This window comes from Schistocerca nitens, chromosome 5 (genome assembly GCF_023898315.1).
Source record: "Schistocerca nitens isolate TAMUIC-IGC-003100 chromosome 5, iqSchNite1.1, whole genome shotgun sequence".
Classification (NCBI taxonomy): domain Eukaryota; kingdom Metazoa; phylum Arthropoda; class Insecta; order Orthoptera; family Acrididae; genus Schistocerca; species Schistocerca nitens.
The window spans coordinates 58094105-58120175 of NC_064618.1; the positions used below are offsets into that span (position 1 = coordinate 58094105).

General features: G+C 42.3%; 1 protein-coding gene across 1 annotated transcript in view; it reads left to right on the forward strand.

Moving 5' to 3' along the window:
• The window catches only part of LOC126260278 (cilia- and flagella-associated protein 299-like), a 95806-nt gene that overhangs the window by 55701 nt on the left and 14034 nt on the right, over window positions 1–26071 (forward strand). The window contains exon 3 of the mRNA XM_049957604.1: window positions 24895–25092. Within this exon, the coding sequence (XP_049813561.1) occupies window positions 24895–25092 (198 nt within the window). The remainder of the gene's footprint in view (window positions 1–24894; window positions 25093–26071) is intronic.

Below are 26071 nucleotides of genomic sequence, written 5' to 3' on the forward strand. Positions count from 1 at the left end.
CGCGTGCAAAAAATTCGTCATCATCCCGTAATTTCCCTTGTTCCCAGTGGCAGAACTGTACACGACGTTCACAATCGTTGCCATGCAATTCCTGGTACATAGAAATATGGTACGGGTGCAATCGATGTTGATGTAGCATTCTCAACACCGACGTTTGTGAGATTCCCGATTCTCGCGCAATTTGTCTGCTACTGATGTGCGGATTAGCCGCGACAGCAACTAAAACACCTACTTGGGCATCATCATTTGTTGCAGGTCGTGGTAGACGTTTCACATGTGGCTGAACGCTTCCTGTTTCCTTAAATAACGTAACTATCCGGCGAACGGTCCGGACACTTGGATGATGTCGTCCAGGATACCGAGCAGCATACATAGCACACGCCCGTTGGGCACTTTGATCACTATAGCCATACATCAACACGATATTGACCTTTCCCGCAATTGGTAAATTGTCCATTTTAACAAGGGCAATGTATCACGAAGCAAATGCCGTCCGCACTGGCGGAATGTTACGTGATAGCACGTAGTTATACGTTTGTGACTATTACAGCGCTATCTATCACAAAGTGAAAAAGTGGTCCAACTAAAACATTCATATTTCTATACGTATTCCACGAATATGTAATAAAAATGGGGGTTCCTATTTTAAAAAAAAACCACAGTTGATATCCGTTTGACCTATGGCAGCGCCATCTAGCGGACCAACCATAGCGCCTTCTGGTTTCCCCCTTCAAGCTAGACGAGCTTCGTTCTTTGTAGTTTTTTCGTTTGATGCTTATTTCGTGAGATATTTGTCCCAGTCACTATCAATGGACCACCCCGTATACCTTACAGTGACAATTCAGACTTTGGACTATCTGGAGCAGCGTATTGTGGATCAGAATAACCATCTTGTTGACTTTCATGGCGAGGAAATCATTGTACGACTACATCCACGTCAAGATTGGCGTAAGGTATAAAACCAGTGCACACAGCGCACAGCATAGCACTTCGCAGCAGAGCCGCAAGGTGATAACACGTGCGAACTACGAGTTTCTTAAATCAGTAAGCTTGATATCTCGCAATGACGTCGTCGCTCAATATATGTTACCCAGTGGAATATGATGAGCGAATCATACGCCAGGTGTATCTCTCTTATAAACCTAATGCTTCAATGACATTTAACAAGAATGTTGAAGTTAGGATTGTCATCCAGCACCAAGACGCTTTAACTCTTCCATGCAAGATTTTCATAAATTTGGATTGAACCTTTAAGAAAAAGGATGGTAGTCATACAGTGGGATCAAAGCTTACACGTAATGCTTTTGCATTTCTGTGCCAGGAAATACGTTATGAACGTAATGGGGTAGAGATTGATCGTACGCATAATGTTGACATAGAATCAACCCTTGAAACATATGTCTCATCATCGACCTAGGATTTGAATGGCTTAGAAAATGGTGGTTTACAGTCGAGCCTGCGGGCATAACAGCAGAACAGTACTGCCGATTTACTACATGCATACCTCTAAAAATGCTTATGGGGTACTTTGAGGACATGCAGCGAATTATTATGAATGCTAAACAAGGGCTTATTCTGTTACGGAGTGCAGCTCATATATTCATATATATTCATGTATTCAAGGAGCTCAAGAGGAGAATCAGATCATCACCAGTAAAATTGTATGGAAAATGCCGCACATCACTGTGGCAGACGAGGAGCATTCGATGTTTTTAAAAGTTCTTAATACCGGTACGCATCTGCTATTAACTTCCCACTCATGGGAGGTTTCTGAGTACCCGGTGCTACCGACAGCGAGCAGACAAACATGGGCTATTAAAACCTTAGTGCAGCTGGAAACACCAAGGTTCATTATACTTGCATTCCAGACCAAAAGAAGGGGGAATTTAGCAATTGATTCCACTGTATTTGACAACTGAAATTTAACTAATGCCTGGGTGTACTTGAAATCCGAATTCTATCCGTGTGAAAATTTACTTCTACAATGGTATCAGAATGTATACAGACTAGCATTTGACATGCATACAAGCGTCCTTGCTTTTAACTATAAAGGTGCCTACTCAGTCAATGGAAATTCAAGGAGCTGACACCAATCGTGATAGACTGTTCTAGGCAGAATGAGACAATTAAATCAGGACCAATAGATGTACGAATCGAATCTGAATCTTCATCAGAGCCGGACGGGGTGGTCGCGAGCCGTTCTAGGTGCTTCAGTCTGGAACCGTGCAACCGCTTCGGTCGCGGTTCGAATCCTGCCTCGGACATGGATGTGTGTGATGTCCTTAGGTTAGTTAGGTTTAAGTAGTTCTAAGTTCTAGGGGACTGATGACCTCAGAAGTTAAGTCTCATAGTGCTGAAAGCCATTTGAACCATTTCTTCATCAAATTTCCAAGAACACACTGAAGCGTATTCTCCAGTTCTGCATGGCCGTGTGATTAACTATTGCCCACTTACTGGTACTGTGCTGCGTGCTGTATAAATGACAAACTGCTGTGGTATGCCCAGAGTATTTCACAATGACAACTTGCAGTGTAAACGTCTTTGCCGACATTTAAGGTTTCTATGATGATGAGTGTAGACTATTCACATTTAAATATGTTGCACGCATAGCATACACAGAAGATGCTGGTATAATAGAGACATTCTCAGCAAGAATTGCATCACCGAGGCCTTTCAAGGATGTGAACTGTGCTAAAACACTGAGGAGTGCAAGGTGGCTAACACGTTTCTTCCATGGTCTCCACTGGGACAATTCTGGTATACCTTATAAAGAAATGATGACGTCACTTCGAATATTCGATCATCCTGAGGGCATCGCCTACGTCAAAGGCGAGGAGAAGATCACATAGATAAAGCGAATCTTCAAGTCTGCATCTGTTCAAGACCTGGAATTCTACGAGTGCCCTTTCTGCCTAGCTCCTAGTTAGATAGTATCTAGCTTTGCCCAGATTCTATGTCTGTGGCTTTGTTCAAGTACAGGTGATATAGTTTCAGCCATGTTTGCTATGTCTTTGGAAGCGGGCGCGATCACGAGCCGCCTGTTCCCGAATACCTATACAGGCAGCACGGTAGGCGAAAACCCATGCAACCATTACATATATTTTGTTTTCCTCCATCTTAAACGTCACCTCCCTCATGCTTTAAACTCATATCTTGTGTATATTGCACAGCCTTTATATTCATTTGTAGGGGTAGAGATCTGTGGAATAACGAAGACGTATGGTAACGAAAAACAATTTTTTATTCAGACATAAATACTCACAGTGGTAATATAGCTTTACATACACAAATAACTTTTTTTTACAGTGCACGACATTATAATGCTTTTAAATTCACAGTTCTTGCTACTGTTTGAAATTTTTATATTTACAGTTCTTGGTTTTTAAAAATAATAGTAATGACTGAAAATTTTTTTGTACTTTACGTTGCAGTACTGTTTACAGCTATTGCAGAGATATAGTTTCTCTTTCACTAATACTATTGCCAGTGAAATTCCACCCAAATTGAAGACTTAATTTATGCTTTGAACTAGGTGGCTCTAAACATTTTCCATCTCAGCTGGAATGATTTAATAATACAATGAAGCGGATGGCCCTAAAATTTTCATCCCAGAGAGCTGCACTAAAAAGAACTAGGTCTAACTCACACTTAAAACTAATGACTTGGATAGCTAGCGATGGATGAAACTTAAAAACTAATCTCTTTACACATGCAATTATACCATAACAGACGCACATGAAGTGCAAAAGAGCTAAATATAGTAAACTATTTTTTCTTTCAATTACATTTTTTAACTTTTTTCACGGTTTAGGTTCAATTTTTTAAATCTTTTATATACATTCACACATCGAAAAAAGTTTTGTATCCTCCCAGTTCCCAGAAGTCCTGAAGATAGACGTTGACTGTGGATATTTTATCATAGAGATGCTACTAAACCCGCCCATAGATCTAAACAACCATGCATGAGCAGCGCCTATTAGACCGAGGGGGTCCAAGAGCCAATCATTTCCAGTCATTCCACCAGGAAGGAGGTACACGGCTCGTGTCGTCTGTAGTTCAAGCATGCTTAGACGGTAAATACCGCGGTTCGATCGTGGCCGCATTGTTACTTTGTGCCAAGCTCTCAACAATGGAAGTGTCCAGGCGTCTCAGAGTGACCAAAGTGATGTTGATCGGACATGGAGGAGATACACAGAGACAGGAACTGTCGATGACAGGCCTTGCTCAGGCCGCCGAAGGTCTGCTACTGCAGTCGATGACTGCTACCTACGGATTACGGCTCGGAGGAACCCTGACAGCAACACCACCGTGTTGAATAATGCTTTTCGTGCAGCCACAGGACATCGTGTTACGACTCAAACTGTGCTCAATACGCTGCATGATGCGCAACTTCACTCCCGACGTCCATGGCGAGGTCCATCTTTGCAACCACAACACCATGCAGTGCAGTACAGATTACAGACGGGCCCAACAACATGCCTAATGGACTGCTCAGGATTGGCATCACTTTCTCTTCAACGATGTGTGTCGCATATGCCTTTAACCAGACAATTGTCGGAGACGTGTTTGGAGGCAACCCAGTCAGGCTGAACACCTTAGATCCACTGTCGATCGAGTGCAGCAAGGTGGAGGTTCCCCAGTGTTTTGGGGTCTTATTATGTGGGTCGACATACGCTGCTGGTGGTCATGGAAGGCGCTGTAACGGCTGTACGATACATGAATGCCATCCTCCAACTGATAGTGCAACCATATCGGCAGCAAACTTTCGAGGCTTTCGTCTTCATGGGCGAAAATTCGCGTCCCCATCGTGCACGTCTTGTGAATGACTTCCTTCAGGATAACGACATCGCTCGACAAGAGTGGCCAACATGTTCTCCAGACATGAGCCCCATCGAACATGCCTGGGATAGACTGAATAGGGCTGTTTATGGATGACGTGACCCATCAACTACTCTGAGGGATGTACGCCAAATTGCTGTTGAGAAGTGGGAAAGTCTGGACCAACAGTGCCTTGATGAACTTGTGGATAGTATACCACAACGAATACTGGCGTTCATCAATGCAAGAGGACGTGCTACTGGGTATTAGAGCTACCAATGTGTACAGCAATCTGGAGGTCTAGCTCTGAAGGTCTAGCTGTATGGTGGTGCAACATGCAATGTGTGGTTTTCATGAGCAATAAAAAGGGCAGAAATGATGTTCATGTTGATCTCTGTTCCAATTTTCTGTACAGATTCCGGAACTCTCAGAGCCCAGGTGATGCAAAACTTTTTTTGAACTGTGTATACACATTGCACATTTTAATTTTTTAATAATTTATAATTTTTTCCAGCACATACTGCTTATCTAGTCGTCCCTAGATATTATGGTGCTTATTTAGGAAAAAAAAACAGAACATATTTCCACACAGGCATACATATTTACACAGACATCCACTCAAATGCTCTCACAAGCATACACACAGACACAAATAAGCACTGACACACACAGGCACGCCCTAAGACACACATACAATATTTAAACTATGGTGAAAGAGCCATACTATTCGATAAAAGCTCTCACTCAGCCAGTCACTCAGTCACTCTCTCTCATTCACACTGTTGGAGTTCCCCATCCCCTCCTGCGCTTCAGGTAAATAGTGTTAGTGCAGGAGGGTTTCGATCCCAACATCACAAATGGCTCTTTTATCGTCATGAGGTAACAATCCGACTTTAGATTGCAGCACAGTGTAAACCTAGTGACCTCGCGATCGAATACTGGTTTGGTGTACCAAATGCAGAGGTTGCGACGGAGCACCATGAACGCCACCGTACAGGCACTGCATGATGTCTTTGATCATGAGGACACCTGATGCTGCATTTCGCACACCCTTAGCCAACCTCTGAATGGATCTATCTATTCTAAGATATGCATACATTTTGTATCTTAGACCTACAAACTCCACAATCGGAAATCCATAAGCCTCGTCATTTATAAAGCCACTAACAATATTGTTTTGGGGGACAGTACCGTAAGGATTATCAGCTGTGTATCCCATTGTGTCGAATTCATTACTGTGACTCTTAATTACTTCATATGGATTGCAGTTCTTCACACAAAAGACGAAACTAACTGTATCCATGTAAAGTAACTTTGGTTCCAAGAAATGAGTTTTAGCATAATGGAAGCAGAACATGTGAAATTTGAAGATGTCCAGTGTACACATACCCAAATAGACGCGTTTCATAAACCGTACTGAAACCTTCGACATCTCCACAGCAACAAAGTTCTCACCGAAAATTCTGACCCACTTAAAATTTGGTCTGGCGATGCACTTTATTATGACCTATCCCATTCAGTCCTAATAAAATATCGCGTTCATTTCTTACATTCTGCGAAGTTTTACCGAAAATGGAGTTATTCATCAATTTGTAAAAGTTTTTGTTGAAATCACTAGTTGCGCCCGCCCTCTTTTCTGTATTTAATTCAATATACTCCTTCAACCAGGGGAACTGATTCAAGGAGATAGCCCGGATGATTCTACCTAGCTCCATCCCTAAACTGAGACACTGATGGAGATTACCATAATGAATTAAATACCACTGCTTGTGTCCAACAGTGATCATCAGTTTAGGGATAGTGCTTCCTCATGGAATTTGATGCTCTGGACATAACTGCAAGTCACTTTTTATTTCATGCAAACTAACAGAGTATATGAGGTCTGCCTCCATCACATATCCTACATCAGAATCAGATGTCAGATCCACTATTTTTCCACCTAATCCCTCTAATTCGTATTTGGGCACCCATTGAAACCCACCAACTGGCAGTTGTTGCATCATGGCGTGCCTTTATTAGTTATTCACATCCAAATACTGAATTTAACTTGAATCGAGGGATGCATTGAACCCAGAATCCATACATGGATTATTTGCCTTGGCATGTCTATGGATACACAGGCAAAGTCCTCATTGGATCCCGTGCTCAAAGAAAAGAAGCTTATTGGCATCAGTCAAAAGTTCGATGCTGCACAACCCAGGTACCGTGTAATAAAAGGCAGGGTCCAGAGTGTATGTGGCCATGCATACGCCCTGGAACTTTTCAAAAACATTTGCAAGCAAGCGCATGTTGGTGTCCATGTATAGTCTTTCATATTCCCCCAAATTTGGAATATTGAATTCCCACCAGACATTCATGGCATGCTCATAATCTGCACTAGTTAAGGCATCGCCTAGGAGAGTACTGGAAAATGCAGATATGTCAGGTAGCCCGGTTTCATCGAGTTTCGCCTTACTATCCAGATACTTATAAGGGAATAGACCTTTCCTAGTTACAAGCTGAAACTTTTCCTAGTCAGGGTAAGCATAGCATATCGGGTGATACGCATATCCTCCCGAGGTATAGTTTCAACGAACTTCTGGAGTGGCACCTGCATAAAACATAGTGTGTCAAGGAAGCGGAGCGTAATTTTTGGCGTCATTGGTTTGGAGAATGAAATATACTTCTCAACGCCCTCTGGTAGGACACTGAGCTAATTTTTCTCCCAACCAAAATTAACCAGTTGCTCAACTAGAAAGTGAGCATCATACCTACTTAAATAATGGAAGAAAACGGGTATGTGTCGTGGTAACTGATACTTCAAATTACATGCATTGTGAGCTGCACCACGGAACTTCCCTTGTAATGGTCGCCTAGTCGTAGATATTGCTAATTGCTATAATCGCACTTTTTCACTCCAATTTACGGAGCTTGTTAGCACTTGATGTTAGGTTGGCACCATTAAAATGCATTGCGGTAATCGCTGCTGCTTGCTGGATCGCTGCTGTGTCTCAATGCTGATGCTGGCTCTAAATCTGGTTGTCTAGGGCTAAAAACATGAGGTCCCGTGTTTTTTATGTGCTTTTGATGATAAAGAATGAGCGAAACCAACAAATATGTAAACTCCAAATATTTATTACTCTGTTGGCCATCTTAATTCCACTGTCCACCAAAGACCATGAGAACACAAAGTAGTACTTCCTTTACATGTTCTTTGCATTGTTTATCCACCTCAAACAATAACACACAAACACACTTTACCAAAGTGACGTTCCGACTGCCTCCCCGACCCTTCTTGCTGCTTGTATTTATAAAATTGTCAAAGAACTACTAAAAAGAGATATAGTTTATAAGTCACATGTACATCTGTTATCATAATTTGTGCAGATAAGTTATTAAGTTGCATCGAGTGACATAATTTAACATGTTATTAAAATGACAGACAGATTTGTTGACTTGACAGAATAATTCTTTGTTACAAAAAGGCCGTTTTTTAGAAGTTTGTCAATTGACTTCTCTAATTTGCATAAATAATTAAGTAAGGAATTATTAAGAATTACATTGGTTTTCGTCTAAAATAGGATTGATTACGTGAATACTGAGTGAAAACGCTCCTAGTGAACAAATAGGTTTCACTGGGTGATTTTTATTGAAGGAGATCCAAAATACCTAAGTTGGCCACCATTTTTCGTACTTCATATTAATTATTTAAGATAAACTTAGTGTTTTTACATGATGACATTTGCTGTATCAGTGATCAAGTGATATTAACTTTTGTGTGGGTCAGTTATTCAGTATAATTTAGTGGGTTGACTGTTTATGGAGACATGTTGCGCAATCATTGTTAACATACACAATAACTTTTCTATAATCATAAATACTCGTTAAACTGGTTGAATTTGGAGAGTATCGCATACTTCATTAAAGTGAAGCCTTTAATATGTTACGTTACAATACCCCCCTTGAGTAATATCATTTACAGAATGTTAATGATATTAGCCGACTAGGACAAATGTGTCAAATGGTTAAAATTTTGAAAAATAATACTTTAATATTTTTTTGTTTTTTTTTGTTTTACTATGCATAATGTGTATGTATACAATGACCGTTACATCGTTTCAAAATGACTTTTTCCTGCAAATATTTTAGTTGTGTTGTTTCAAATGCACTTTGTGTTATGGCTCTCAGTATGACAGCACAATAAAAATATTTAGTAATATATGAAAGGAAAAAAAACTGTTAATCTTTGCTCCCAGTGAGCCACATGGAAAATGATCAAAAACAGACACAAATATATCACATGCAATTTTAAGATATATAAAAAATATATGTAAATTATTTCAAAGTCAGTTCTCATTGAGTCACAGATAAATCAAGATAATAGAAGGAACACAAATACACTCCTGGAAATGGAAAAAAGAACACAATGACACCGGTGTGTCAGACCCACCATACTTGCTCCGGACACTGCGAGAGGGCTGTACAAGCAATTATCACACGCACGGCACAGCGGACACACCAGGAACCGCGGTGTTGGCCGTCGAATGGCGCTAGCTGCGCAGCATTTGTGCACCGCCGCCGTCAGTGTCAGCCAGTTTACCGTGGCATACGGAGCTCCATCGCAGTCTTTAACACTGGTAGCATGCCGCGACAGCGTGGACGTGAACCGTATGTGCAGTTGACGGACTTTGAGCGAGGGCGTATAGTGGGCATGCGGGAGGCCGGGTGGACGTACCGCCGAATTGCTCAACACGTGGGGCGTGAGGTCTCCACAGTACATCGATGTTGTCGCCAGTGGTCGGCGGAAGGTGCACGTGCCCATCGACCTGGGACCGGACCGCAGCGACGCACGGATGCACACCAAGACCGTAGGATCCTACGCAGTGCCGTAGGGGACCGCACCGCCACTTCCCAGCAAATTAGGGACACTGTTGCTCCTGGGGTATCGGCGAGGACCATTCGCAACCGTCTCCATGAAGCTGGGCTACGGTCCCGCACACCGTTAGGCCGTCTTCCGCTCACGCCCCAACATCGTGCAGCCCGCCTCCAGTGGTGTCGCGACAGGCGTGAATGGAGGGACGAATGGAGACGTGTCGTCTTCAGCGATGAGAGTCGCTTCTGCCTTGGTGCCAATGATGGTCGCATGCGTGTTTGGCGCCGTGCAGGTGAGCGCCACAATCAGGACTGCATACGACCGAGGCAGACAGGGCCAACACCCGGCATCATGGTGTGGGGAGCGATCTCCTACACTGGCCGTACACCACTGGTGATCGTCGAGGGGACACTGAATAGTGCACGGTACATCCAAACCGTCATCGAACCCATCGTTCTACCATTCCTAGACCGGCAAGGGAACTTGCTGTTCCAACAGTACAATGCACGTCCGCATGTATCCTGTGCCACCCAACGTGCTCTAGAAGGTGTAAGTCAACTACCCTGGCCAGCAAGATCTCCGGATCTGTCCCCCATTGAGCATGTTTGGGACTGGATGAAGCGTCGTCTCACGCGGTCTGCACGTCCAGCACGAACGCTGGTCCAACTGAGGCGCCAGGTGGAAATGGCATGGCAAGCCGTTCCACAGGACTACATCCAGCATCTCTACGATCGTCTCCATGGGAGAATAGCAGCCTGCATTGCTGCGAAAGGTGGATATACACTGTACTAGTGCCGACATTGTGCATGCTCTGTTGCCTGTGTCTATGTGCCTGTGGTTCTGTCAGTGTGATCATGTGATGTATCTGACCCCAAGAATGTGTCAATAAAGTTTCCCCTTCCTGGGACAATGAATTCACGGTGTTCTTATTTCAATTTCCAGGAGTGTATATTACATAGATGGACAGTTCATATGTCCATAGGAAAATATTGCAACTGTCTGCTCTTTTTGAGCCACATAAAGGAAATGAAAACAAAGAACATAATTATAAGTATGGACATGATATATAAACACAAACACTAGAGAAGTCACATGTATGAATATAATATGCATTTGAAAAAAAGAAAATATTTAAAAAACGTGTCTCCCATTGAGACACATAGTCAAGATAGTACGAGAACATATGAATACCAAAATTGCACACTTAAATTGGTCACAACATAACACAAACATCAAACTTGGTGAACATCTGATTAGCTGTAGAAAATTGTACACAAATCTTATGCCTAAGAAAATAATAGTAACAAAAGGATGGGTCTTGCACAACAATTTTTACATTGTCTTTTATACTTGGTGCAAGTATGTCCCATATTCAACAATACAAACAGAAAGTAATAAATGTTTGACACCTCTTTGGGTGCATGTTTAAACTTGCCCCTTGCAAGTAAAGAAGGTGTCTCCAAATTTAATATTCAATAGTGACAATAAAAATATATAAATATTCTCTCAGAGATCTGGAACTTTTCCAGGGTCTATAGGATGAGTGGTAGTTGCTATCTGACACACCCAGTAAAAATCTTTGCTGGTAAAATGCTTTACGGAAAATGGGTAAGTGACTGTATTCAAAAAGGGAAATGTGCTTAATCATGTTTATATGGTTTCAATTCAGTGATGTTTCTTAATCGAAATAACCTTCTTGATTTGGGAAAGATAAGTCGATACGCATTAGGATGTGGGCTTTTTTTTATTTCAAATGGACAAATGTCAATGTTTACTTTAACATATAGACAACCTAGCTCAACATCTTTGTCTATTTCAGTATTTTCAAACAATAGATCATTTCCAATTTCTTTAGTTCCTAAGTCTAATGTCTCTTTCCTACACTTAGACACATCCCTCTCTGTTTGCAAAGCATTGACATTTAAACATAAACCTTTGTTTTCATCTGTTCCTCTTAACACTGTGTTGCCACTCAACAAATTACTGTTTTCACTCCATTTTTTATGAAGTCCACTACGGATTCTTATCCACCATATAGGATACAAGTTTCCACTTACCTTTGCTATTTCTTTCCAAAATGCATCGTTGTTTATACAGTTTCCATAGTTGTTCCACAAAACTTCTAAAAACTTTTCCCCTTTTTCTTGAAAACACACATTTACATTCCATTCCTTTATATTTTCTTTAATATTATTATTATTATTACCATTCTCATAGATTAGTGTTTCATAGTTCCCAATAGCCAATAGCTTGTCCTCAGATACACATTCCTTAGTCTGCATTTCACTCAAATTAACCTCATCATTACACATGTTTGTCACATCCCCAATACCTTTACCACATAATCACTTTTCAATTCTACAAATACTTTTATTTCTTCCTCCACACTCTCATCAATAACATCACTTGATTTAGGATCATTATTTAAATGTCCCTCTATCACTTCTTCCTCCTTCTCCACAACAACCCCATCTTCAGTTTCCCCCCTATGTATCTGAATCTCAGCAATTGAGTCTTTGGCTCCATTAAACAATTCGTGATCCCCCTTCTTATCAAATAAACCCCCCAAAATAGATTCTATTTGTGGTGTGTCTGACTTGTTATTAACACCAGTATCTTTTTCAGCCCAACTATGGAACTCTGCAATACCTTCAACTTCTGCACTTTCACTAACTACCTGTGCTTGAACAATGTTTTTATTAACTGTATCACTTTTACTCATAGTATCCCAAAACCTTTTATTAAATTCTAATTTATTCATTGTAACAACATCAGTATTTTCATGGTATTTACTCTTTACATTGTATCCTCTCCTTTTCCAGTTTTGGTTATGTGTTGTCCTGTCATAATATTGTCTAGCCCCAAAACTATGGACATCTAGTGGGACTGTCCACCGTTTCCCGGCTGGTTCCCTCGGTCTGTCCGTTTGTAGTTGTCGTTTTGTTCACTAGTTTCAACAAACCCCCTTCTATCTTGTTCTCTTCCCCAATACCTATTTCTATCATTCCTGTTATCTCTCCTCCATCCTCCCTCCTGTGTATTGTTTCTGAAATCATTTTCATATCTCCTATCTCCCCTATTTTGTGCATTATTTCCAGAATTTTCAAAGTCTCTCCTCCCATAATAATCTCTATTTACATTCCTGTTCCACCCCCCATACTGGTTGTTGCCAGAGCCAAAACTTTGGTTATTTTCTTTTTCCAGGGCCCTATCTAATCTATCTACAAATTTCAGGAAGTCTTCCATTGAATCGTCTGGTCCATGGACCAATTCCCACTGCAGTCTCTCTGGTAATCTTCTTTGTAAAACATCAATTTGTGTCATAATATCAAAAGAGTTATTCAAATGAGCCAGTTTTTTCAATTGATCTCTGCAAAATTTTTGCATTGCCCCTACTTTCCCTCTATACACTGGTCCATTTAGAAATTCTGACTTTAATCTGGCTTGTATGGATTGTGACCAAAATTTACAAATAAATTTAGCTTCAAACTCTCCAAAAGTATTCCAAGAATCATTATTCTCATTTGCCCAGGATAGGGCCTCCCCTTCTAGAAACCGTTTTACTAACTTAATTTTTATGTTATCCGACATTCCTACAACAAACATATCCTTACATTGGTGAATAAAGTCAGTAGGGTGCAGATTTTCACCAGGAAAGCATTTCACTTGGATGTGCCCATAGATTGTATTTTGATTGTAAATCGCTTGGTTGGACATCAATTCGTCCTCCAATTGTGGATATTTAGTGTGTATATTTTCTACTTTTGTATCTACATTAGTGGTATACAGGTTGTATTCTTGTTTAAGGTTTTCTGATGTTTTGTCTATTCACTGATCTAATCTTTCAACTTCAGTATCTACTCTGTTGTAGATGACAGCAATGCTGTCTGTGTTAGCTTGTATGTTTTCATTTAAACTTTCAACTTTAACTTGAAATTCTTTTCTGAAGTGTATCAACTGTTCTCTAGTGTCCTTACTGAGGGTAGTTTTAATTTCCTCACACTTCTCATTGAGATGAGTATTTAATAGATCAAAATTCAAACTTAACTTATCCAGTCTATCTGTGTTTTCTTTAAGTTTCAAACTTACTTGTTCACTCGTTTGTTTAAGTTGCGAGCTTATTTGAGTTGCAAACTCTGCTAGCCACTCTGTTAAGTTTAATTGTTCACCATCCACTGGTTTAATTTTTACATTTCCTACGATCTCATCACTCTCAGGTAGAGACATGTTCACTATTAATTTTCTAAATGACAACAACAACAACAAAATACCTTGCTTTATGTAGCTATATTATGAAGTCGTGATCGCTGTTCTTGTTGGCTTTCTTCACTTCTATTCGGTTTTATCGAAGCTGAAGTCTTGATTGATGAATTCCATTGACATAATCCAGACGTTAATCTTCCGAGCGGTGTGATGATAGTTTTTCGTAGTCGCACATACACACGTTTTTGTTTTTGTTTTTCACTTCACATATTTTCACTGTTGCCACACTGCACAAATAAACTTTTCTGGAGTGCTAAGCACTTACGAAATTTATCGCTGCACTATTATTATCGATGCACTTAAAGATCCCGGATGAGCCCCCACTTTTGTAATGTTTGCCTAGTCGTAGATATTGCTATTTGCTATAATCGCACTTTTTCACTCCAATTTACGGAGCTTGTTAGCACTTGATGTTAGGTTGGCACCATTAAAATGCATTGTGGTAATCGCTGCTGCTTGCTGGATCGCTGCTGGGTCTCGATGCTGACGTTGGCTCTAAATCTGGTTGTGTAGGGTTAAAGACATGAGGTCTCGTGTTTTTTATGTGCTTTTGATGATAAAGAATGAGCGAAACCAACAAATATGTAAACTCCAAATATTTATTACTCTGGTGGCCATCTTAATTCCACTGTCCATCAAAGACCATGACAACACAAAGTAGTACTTCCTTTACATGTTCTTTGCATTGTTTATCCACCTCAAACAATAACACACAAACACACTTTACCAAAGTGACGTTCCGACTGCCTCCCCGACCCTTCTTGCTGCTTGTATTTATAAAATTGTCAAAGAACTACTAAAAAGAGATATAGTTTATAAATCACATGTACATCTGTTATCATAATTTGTGCAGATAAGTTATTAATTTGCATCGAGTGACATAATTTAACATGTTATTAAAATGACAGACAGATTTGTTGACTTGACAGAATAATTCTTTGTTACAAAAAGGCCGTTTTTTAGAAGTTTGTCAATTGACTTCTCTAATTTGCATAAATAATTAAGTAAGGAATTATTAAGAATTACATTGGTTTTCGTCTAAAATAGGATTGATTACGTGAATACTGAGTGAAAACGCTCCTAGTGAACAAATAGGTTTCACTGGGTGATTTTTATTGAAGGAGATCCAAAATACCTAAGTTGGCCACCATTTTTCGTACTTCATATTAATTATTTAAGATAAACTTAGTGTTTTTACATGATGACATTTGCTGTATCAGTGATCAAGTGATATTAACTTTTGTGTGGGTCAGTTATTCAGTATAATTTAGTGGGTTGACTGTTTATGGAGACATGTTGTGCAATCATCGTTAACATACACAATAACTTTTCTATAATCATAAATACTCGTTAAACTGGTTGAATTTGGAGAGTATCGCATACTTCATTAAAGTGAAGCCTTTAATATGTTCCGTTACACCCTGTAAGATGACAATGATGTCGGTGGGGAGTTTCAACTTTTCGATCTAACGGCAGTCCATAAATATGACAGTAACCACATAAATTTATAACTTTTTTAATATCCTCCGATTCAGTCATGGGGATGTTGGTGCTGTAAATCCCGTCAACATCCCATGATAGTCCTTCAAGTTCAGTGAGTGATTTAACTGCAGGATTATCCCTGACATAAGATTCGTAGCAGTTAAGACTTAGATCATATGAACATGCAATTTGGTATGCCACCACATATGGTACGTGTTTTTGTGTGAAGGTGGTGTGTGAGGCTAAGGGGTTCCCTTCACAGCGGGTGATATGGGCAAGGAGACATTCGAAGTCTGCATGTACAAAAATCTGACATTATTCCTGGTGGTGGGTATTCTTGAATTTAATGAACTTGTTTTCTTCTGTAGCCATAACAAAATGTACCGGTTTCTTGAATTCACAGTCCTCTAGATGCCATTTGAAATCGATTTTTCTGGTAGCCCTCCCACCTAGTGAAATATCTCCATCTCCTGTTCCAGAAGGGAGAGATCGCAGTGCCTTTTAGCAGCCACCACCTTGCGCTCCCACTCAAGAATTTTACCCTCGCCGATATTTTTGTTGTTGTTGTGGAGCCATCGATACATCTCATGGATGTCGTCTACAACCAGATATTGATTATCGGAAACGACAACAAAAAATTTCTACTGAATTTGACTATACCGAGATATTTATTATACGTAACTTCGAAAAAATGAAATAAATAAGTAAAAAGTTCATACCAGATGGAAGTGATGACTTCTGCTCATCATTCTCGACGCATACCCCTACCAGAATCTCATTTTCCTTATGAGCAGTAGTAACATCTTCAACAATGAATAATATATACCTCACACGACTGTATATGACGAAAAAAAGTCTAATGGCAATATATAAGGGGCATTAGAAAGGAAACGAGCTGGAGGCAGAATTACAGAAACCAGTACCTGTATGTTAGAAGTATTGACCCTGGCTGTTGAGACACTTGTCACACTGTGACAAAAGGCGCGAGTGGCTAAAACTAAAGCTCCTCCTGAACAGGCCATGAAGGCCCAACGGGCTGTCTCATTAAATTCCTGGGACTGTGATGTTAACCAGTTCCGCATATGAAGCTGGACGTCGTCGTCTGAGGTGAATCGTTTGCCCCTCAGAGCTTTTTTAAGGGGACCAAAAATGGCGTAATCACAGGGAGAAAGGTCTGGACTGTATGGAGGGTGGCCGAGAACCGCCCATTTGAATTTCTGCAGGAGTGTCGCGACTGTGTTGGCCATATGAGGCTTGCATTGTCGTGGAGCAGAATGACCCCATGGGTGAGATTGCCTGGTCGTTTTGATTTGATTGCTTGGTAAGGGTGGTCAAGGTTAACGAGTAACGCTGGGCATTCACTGTTGTCCCGTGCTGCAGGAAGTGAATCAGAAGGGGGCCATTTTTGGTCCTCTTAAAAAGGCTGAACATCGCAGCCCCAGGAATTATATGAGACAGCCATTCACCACCTTGTCTCACAGTGGGACAAGTGTCTCAATAGCCAGGGTCAATAGTTCTAACATACAGGTACCGCACTGGTTTCTGTAGTTATGCCCCTGGCTCGTTTCTTTTTGAACGCCCCTTATATTATAACTGTACTTACTTTCTTGCTGCATTTCAGATTCCTGCAGCAGCAGCTCAATGTCCATCTGCAGCTGCGCTAGTGCTGCAACAGCAAGATCAAAGAAGCTCTTCGCCTTGATGGGGACTTTCAGCTTCTAAATGCTAAACGACAGTAGAAATGTTATAAGCACTTATTACGATTTGAACGCTTTAAGAGATGCTTTCTGAACATATAACTATCACACACAGAATTTTGAGATGTACTTACATGATGGTAGCACAACCTCTTCTGCTTCCTGGAGACTTTCAGCTTCCAGATGCTGTTCTAGTTCCATCAATGTTTTGGGAATGAATGGTGTAATAGTAAGAAAAAAGAACTTTCATAACCAATTGTTACGAAACTGTATCACAAACTCGGAAAATTGTGAATACTTTGCTACGAAATTTTATAATTGTCGCAGTTTGAACTCAAAAGTTCTGCCGTTTTCCCACAACCACTGCCGCTGGCATCACTGCTGGCTGAGCGTTTCATGTTGCAGGAATCAAACTGAGACAACTATGCACTGTCAGAGACTGATGATGATTGTGGCGGTGGTTGGGCTTTTTATACCTTCATACTCCCCCTCTAGTTTGTAGAGGACCATTAGGAACTCAGAGTGCCACACAAGCAAGTTAAAACTTGTCTTCGTTTTTTCTTCAGGTTGGCTTGGTGTAGCTGTTTGAAGAAAACATCACATCTGTTGGGGGGGGGGGGGGAGGAGGAAAGAAAGATCTGAGACAAACATCCTTTGTTTGCTGGCAAGTGGCTGGAATATTGCACGCAGCTGCTAGTTTAAAAAAAACACTCTTTGTTCATTCTGAAGGAAACAGATAGCTTGATATTTCTGACGTCAGCTGCACCCTTCGAAATGCATGTTGTTGTTAGTCAAGGTATAGCTGTGGTGTGAGGACGCTAACTTCACTTTCTTTTTCTTCTTGGTACAGGTAGTTGCTGTGGGAGGCAAAAAATTCTGTGAGACTAGAAGAGGTCCCTTTCCGAAAACATCCTTTGCTTGCTGACAAGTGGATGGAAAATTGTACATATCTACTATCTCCTGTTGTTCAGTCTGAGACAGACTGGTGGTCTGACATGCCCAATGCCAGGTGCGTCCCTCGAAATATATGTTGCTGTTTACCAGAGTTGTGCGGGAAGACGCTAATCTTCGAAAACAACTCTATTGTTGGTGGTAATGACCAACAAAGTACGTCTTGAGAGCATCATTGTACATTATAATCTTCTGCCGACTTACAGCAGCTGGCTGCCGCCTCCCTGTGGCGTGAAAGTCGGGAGCTGGAGGCAGAAAAGTGGTCATCAGTAGACTGCCTGACACTTGGCCAGGCGGCACGTGTGTCGCTGTTGTGTCATTAGGACGCCTGAGAGTTAAGAGCTCACGTGGGATGGCGCCTTTCATGTCAAAAGGTCCGCAGATGAGCAGGGAGCGTGGGGTTGGCAGGTGCGGCAGCGTCCTGCGAGGCAGCCATCGTGAATGCTGGGCTGCTGCCTGATGGGGGGTGTAAGGGTGGAGGGGGGGGGGGAGGTGTGGGCGGGCAGCGCGGAAGCTACAGTGGACCAGTCCCTACACGAGGTGACGGTGGGAATGTGCTAGCTCCGCAGTGCACTGCAGACCGTCTTAATGACTTTGCGATCGCACTATATAAAGTGATGAAGCAATTGGAGGTTAAACAAGAGTACCCTGTCCTACGAAATGGAAATTATCTCCTTATCCGATTTCCCATCCTCTGAATTGTTTTTTTCCCGATTTCTACCACCTATTCCCGTTTTATAAACAATTTACATCAACAGTTTCCGTTAATATTACGTCCTCTGAGCTGACAGTTGATTCGTACAGCGAAAATTCGAAATTTCCACCAAAATTCGAAATTCCTGCCAATAGGCTAGGTTGGGCGAGGGGCAGATTGGGCTGGGGTGGACGGGGGTGGCGGTGATTAATTGATGGTTGAAAGGGCTCTGAGCACTGAAGCGCCAAGAACCTATCGGCCACACCGGCCGGCGATTAATTGACGAATTTGATTACTTTGCATATCAATTTGACATCAAAATTGTGCTCGTGCCGCCAGCTCCCTACTACTAACGTACTGCTTTTCGCCTCCTGTAATTTTAAATGTTCTCAAAGAGAATATATACCACGATACTTAATTACTAAATCCAAACCACCTTTTCAGTAATGTAAATCTCTGTGAGCATGGAGAGCTGCATCAAACCAGTCTCAGGACTGAAGGCAACAACAACAACAAATCTCTGTTCACTATATCCAAATTTATGCACTCGTCTGACGACACAGCTGGTTGAAGAGTGTGTCGACACCGCGCACGTGCGTCGATCTCCGGACCTCCAAGTGTGCGCTTCCAGCGCACGACATTATCCTGTCGTTGTAACGAACTGCGTTCCGCACTACCCCGGCATGCAACGATACTCCCTTCAGCTTATGTGGCAATCTTCGCCATTCTTACTGCTGCTATCATCTCTCTTCTTCCTCGAAAAGTGTTTTTGATGATCGTTGTATTTGTCTTGCGAAATGTATGTAATTCGTGAACGGTGTTTTACTTTTCCACTTTGCGAACTGTTGTGACACACTTTTTGCGCTAGGCGACTTGCTCAGTTTTAATTCTTTGAACTCGACGTTACTACCCGCAAGCCAAAAATTTCAGTCACTTTTAATTCACAGTTCAATTCCTGCTTCTCTTACGGACTCATTTGGTTCCAAATTGCATGTTCTATCTTTAACACCAATCTTTCAACAGAACAGTTTTTTCTGGTGCATGGTTGTCGTCAGCATAGGAATGACGTGTGCAAAATCCCCTCACTGTACTAAACTAATAAAGAAGGTTTTTCAGTTTAACAGCGATTCTGTAGAAAGCTGTACAGTGACATATGGTATTACTGGTCACGCCCTCCCAGCAGAGACTGCTCTAGTGAAGCTAACCGTTTCGTGGAACCGATGCGTAAGATTTCATCCCACCTGTTTTCTGTGAATCTCTACATCTACATCTACAATTATACTCCGTAAGCCACCCAACGGTGTGTGGCGGAGGGCACTTTACGTGCCACTGTCATTACCTCCCTTTCCTGTTCCAGTCGCGTATGGTTCGCGGGAAGAACGACTGTCTGAAAGCCTCCGTGCGCGCTCTAATCTCTCTAATTTTACATTCGTGATCCCCTCGGGAGGTATAAGTAGGGGGAAGCAATATATTCGATACCTCATCCAGAAACGCACCCTCTCGAAACCTGGCGAGCAAGCTACACCGCGAAGCAGAGCGCCTCTCTTGCAGAGTCTGCCACTTGAGTTTATTAAACATCTCCGTAACGCTATCACGGTTACCAAATAACCCTGTGATGAAACGCGCCGCTCTTCTTTGGATCTTCTCTATCTCCTCCGTCAACCCGATCTGGTACGGATCCCACACCGATGAGCAATACTCAAGTATAGGTCGAACGAGTGTTTTGTAAGCCACCTCCTTTGTTAATGGACTACATTTTCTAAGCACTCTCCCAATGAATCTCAACCTGGTACCCGCCTTACCAACAATTAATTTTATATGATCATTCCAAGCCGGCCGAAGTGGCCGCGCGGTTCTGGCGCTGCAGTCTGGAACCGCGGGACCGCTACGGTCGCAGGTTCGAATCCTGCCTCGGGCATGGATGTGTGTGATGTCCTTAGGTTAGTTAGGTTTAACTAGTTCTAAGTTCTAGGGGACTAATGACCTCAGCAGTTGAGTCCCATAGTGCTCAGAGCCCTTTGAACCATTTGAACCATGATCATTCCACTTCAAATCGTTCCGCACGCATACTCCCAGATATTTTACAGAAGTAACTGCCACTAGTGTTTGTTCCGTTACCCCGTGAAGCAGTTCCTGTAGTGCATGCCATTCTTCAGAAGACTGAAGCAGGTTTCCAGTGACTATAAGTGGACATGCGGATAGCTAATTTACTGAAAATAAGTCCCAGAATCCCAGTACGAAACGCTTAGTAACAAACATCATAAAACCGTAACATTTTAGTATTCTGAAATGATACCTTTAAAAAAGTTAACAAAATTCGAGTGCGTGGTAATATCGACTGACAATAAGAAACGGCTATAAGTGTCAGGTTGACGCTTCAGTTAAGAGCGTTGTTGTTTTTCATTAGGGTGTTCCAGTTGCCACGAGCTTGTCGACTGTAATTTTTTATTTGTAGTTTACTGTTGCTGTCTGAAATCACATATCGTAATTTAGTCATTTGGAGATAGTGAATGAAGCTGTAGACGGTAGAAAATGGAGTGCCAAGAGGAGAAATCGGAACATTTCCGACATATTTTTCTGTTTGAGTTCAGTAGAGGTGTGGCGGCAGCGGAGGCAGCCAGAAACGTTTGTGACTTGTAAGGGGATAATGCCACTGGACAGAAGACGACAAGAAAATGGTTTTCTCGTTTTAAGGAGGATCGTTTTGACATTAGTGACTCTCCGAGATCAGGAAGACTTTTTGAGTTTGATGAAGATCGTTTGAATGCATTAATTCACAATGATACATGCCACTGTACTCGATAACTGGTAAATGCGATGAAATGTGATCATTCCACCTTCGTGCGACATTTAGATGCATTGGGAAGGTTCAAAAGTCGGGTGTATGGATACCGCATGTTCTAAACCAAAATCACAAAAAGCAGTGGTGGCCATATGTTCATCTCTCCTTGCTTGTCATCAGTTGGCTCGTGAACAACAGCGATCCTTCCTATCCTGTATCGTTACTTGTGACGAGAAATTGGGTATTTGTGCTAACATAAGGAAAAGAAAGGGATGGTTGAGTCCAAACAAAGCAGCAACTCACCACACAAAAAACGTACGTACATTCCCAAAAGATAATCTTCTGTATCTCTTAGATCAGTGACGATGTGGTGCAGTATGAACTGCTTCCCAAAAGTTCAATCCTCACTGTTGACATTTATTGTCAACAACTCAGACGTCTTGCACTCAGTCCAAGAACAACTGAAAGGAAGACTGCTTGAAATGATGCTACTCCACGATAACGCCCACCTGCATTCTGCTAGAGTTACAAAAAACACTATGCAAGAATTGGGTTGGGAAGTCACTCCACACACACCATATTCACGTGGTCTCGTGCAGTCAGATTTTCACCTTACCCTCTCTATTGGACAACCTTCAAGGAACTTCGCTTCCGGATGAAAATTTGCTCTGATCAAGTCTCGACGAGTTCTTCGCTTCAAAATCATGTTATCTCAAGAGTCGGGGAATCGGAAAGTTATCCCAAAATAGGCAGACTAAAGTCTCTCTGTGATGTGTATGTGTTCTGCTCATTAAGTTACGCAAAAACACTACGAACTTATGCACCAACCCAGTGTATTCTATTACCAACTGGCGACATTGGTGCATGGTCGAAATCTCTTTCTTAATTTGTAAAAGTTTGTAGCTCTTCGTACGCCTTAGTAATTTAACGATGTTCAGTTTCTACTAAATTAACTAGTTTATTGCATAGCGATATTATGGTATTAAAGGGCTGATGACTCGTAGGCTCTTCCTCCTTGTATTTACTATATCAAACTTGGATCTTAAAGACTAATATTTAATAAAGAAAACTGTGAATTTCGCTTCAGAATACTTGTAGTTCACCTACGCATTGACTGTCAAGCAAGATTCGCTCTCGACGCTTGCATACTTCTCCCCACTTGCATGATTCACTACCGCCCCGTGTGGTCCGCTCCTCACCACGACATTAGCGAGAAGCAGCTTCTTACTGACTGCCGTTACATTCTGCAGCACTGCTTAAGGCAGCGAATTGCCTTTGCTACCTGTAGAGATCTAGTAAGTGAAAAATTTAGAAAATAAAATTCTTCCCAAAACAGGGGAAACATTTTCTCCGTACAGTCTTTGTTATATTCTAGTATTATGACCGGCCGGAGTGGCCGTGCGGTTCTAGGCGCTAAAGTCTGGAACCGAGCGACCGCTACGGTCATAGGTTCGAATCCTGCGTCGGATATGGATGTGTGTGATGTCCTTAGGTTAGTTAGGTTTAAGTAGTTCTAAGTTCTAGGCGACTGATGACCTCAGAAGTTAAGTCGCATAGTGCTCAGAGCCATTTGAACCATTTTGAACCAGGATAAGTTCGCTACGTGATTTGTATGTGAGTCCATAACGAACAACGATTTTTCACTGAGTAATCGTGTCGAGCAAGACGCCGACCAACGATATCCTTGACGTATCTCATTTGATGGGCGATATATCATGCGAGCGTACGGGCAAGAAAAGTAGAGGTATCTGTCGTTCTTCGTCGAAGGCTTTCACATCGCTCATCACACATGACCAAGGATTACCTTGATAAAATATGACCCGTGGAGTTGACTCAATGAAGGATGGACAAGTTAATGTACTTTCCGTGCTGTAGTAACTTTTTCAGAGTCAGCGGTGCTCTACCCTCTTCTGACGACTACACCCATTCTGGTATCACTGTAATGTCAGCTGTTTGGTCACGATGTAGACTTCCTTGAGACAGTTCATTCTGCCATGTTCGAAATGACTGGTACGTTGATAAGCTCTCCACATAAAATATAAACCACCACCTTAAAAGAGCACATAGGTCACTTGGAGCGCTGCAGATGACGAAGAAGTGGTAGCAGGCGGTCATGTGACGCCTCCACCATCGATGTAAGTCAACCCTGTCAATTCATGTTTGTATTCTTGTCAATTGTGTGGGAGACTGGTAGAAAGGTGCTGCCGGCTTTGGACGTACCCACCATCACACAGTGAATTTAGTTGTCTGATTAGTAGGTGTATTAACATGAGCTGTACAATGTGTCTACGAAGAACAGGCGTATCACTCGCAGCTAAGTAACACAGCATAAGAACAGTGGTCGTAAAACGGTTCTGACCGACAACCATCTGAGAGGAGTGGCAAGTCTAGTCGACGACAGCTGGTGTCAGTTACATATGGAGCTGGATACCTCCAGGAAGGTCATTGCTCAGAGCAGTGCATGCCTTCAATGGCCCAAAGAAACACAGAAATTGGACATTAGGTGACTGCAAGAGTGTTGTGCGTTCGGACGAATGGCGATTTTGATCCTTTCCAAATGATGCAAGTTGTCGAGTGAACCGACGAGCCAGTGATACATTTAACCTAAAGTATGGAGGATGTTTGTCGTATCATGACATGGATCCAGTCATTCAGGCTACTGTGAATATGTACCAGGATGTATGTTTGGACATTCCTGGTGACCACGTGTTGATCTTCCTTCTACACATTGCAATGGATATGCTGTGTACAGTCCCGTCTTCCAAGATGGCAACAGTTGTGTTTACACGGTTCCTGGTCTACGGACACTCAGCAACCCTATCAGACCTCGAGTGTCCCGCTAAATCGTCCGATCTTAATGCTCCACGTAATGTCGTGCACTCTTTGCAACAACGAGTGAAACACAGCAATATCCCCAAATTTGGAAACACTAAGGAATCTAATCATCAGTGAGTGGCTCCAGCAGGATGTGGCATACCTGAAGTAACTTCTGAACCCTCTTCCTCACTGAATTGAGACCGTTGTGAACGCTAGAGGCTGTGATGCATAGTATTTGCTGCCTAATTTTATGTGGAGTGTGCTAATATCGTGTTAGACGTCGATGAAGCATTCAAAGTAAGCGAATGGAATATCAGTCGGATTAACTAGGCCGTCATGTTCGCTGTGTAGATGCTCCATTGGGCACAGCTCGATGTCTGTGGATAGCACTGCAGGCGGTATGGCTCCAGCTCCTTAGACATGCACTTGCAATCCGTCTAGTTGGTACACCACTTTGGCCGTAGCAACGTGCATGGCTAGTGTGGTTTCCAGTACAACTTACCACAGACGAGCAGGAACCCCCTCCACTGTGCTGCAGACGATCATCTTCATACGGCTGGTGGACCGCGCGGGACACCAGGTCTCCGGCTACGTGGACTTCGCCCACCGCATCGCCTCAGAGAGTTGGCTGCGCATCTTCAGCGGCGCCAAGAAGCTGTGGCCGCGCTGCACCGACCTGGGATACTTCAACTGGCACACACGCGTTACCAAGACCAATTCCTCGCCCAACTTCACGGTACGACTTAGAGGCCAGAAAGTGTGTGGCGGGTGGCAATTGTCACATTTTATTCACTGCAGATCTCTTAATCTGCGCCTTCTAGTTTGTGTAACGCTGTCAAATGATGGGATATAATTGGCAAATGTGTCTTAAGTATTCACCAAATGCGCTATTCAACAGAAGCAAGTGGGGTCGAGTTTTGAACGTACTGACAGATCTTCTCCTCTCTCGATCAACGATATCTTCCAGTAATCGCGAGTATTTGTTGCTACGTATTAAACAACCAACCTCCAAAACAGCTTATATCACCTATAAACAGCAGGACTGCTGGCAGGATTTCTGCCATACGTTGCACGAAAATTAGGATGCATGGGTTTCACATTGAACTATCAAGTCCAAGATCCATTGAGTTTCGTACTTTGAAAGAGTCTACTTTATCTTTCAAACTGGTACGTGTGAATAGTGTGTCACTATATGAGCCATGGCCGGCCGGAGTGGCCGTGCGGTTCTGGGCGCTACAGTCTGGAACCGAGCGACCGCTACGGTCGCGGGTTCGAATCCTGCCTCGGGCATGGATGTGTGTGATGTCCTTGGGTTAGTTAGTCGCCAGTTCTAGGCGACTGATGACCTCACAAATTAAGCCGCATAGTGCTCAGAGCCATTTGAACCATTTTTTTATATGAGTCATGACTGGGTCTCTAGTTCACACTCACAACAGCAATTTTCCGTGCAACAACCTACTGGATACTAACGAATAGCAGTTTAAAACACATATAACAGCTGCAGGAGTGACGCAGGCAAGCGCTGATAGCACTACTCGAGTCTCAGCAGCTATTCTGTCAGCTCTGAAGGGCAGAAAGGTGCGGCGCAAAGGACTCATGGAGCGAATACGATTATACTTGTTGTGCTGTAGATGCTGCTCTGTATTAAGATCAAGCGCTAGTTGTGTTCTACCAGCCACATGCGCACACTTCTGGATGTGTGGGAATGCGCATTA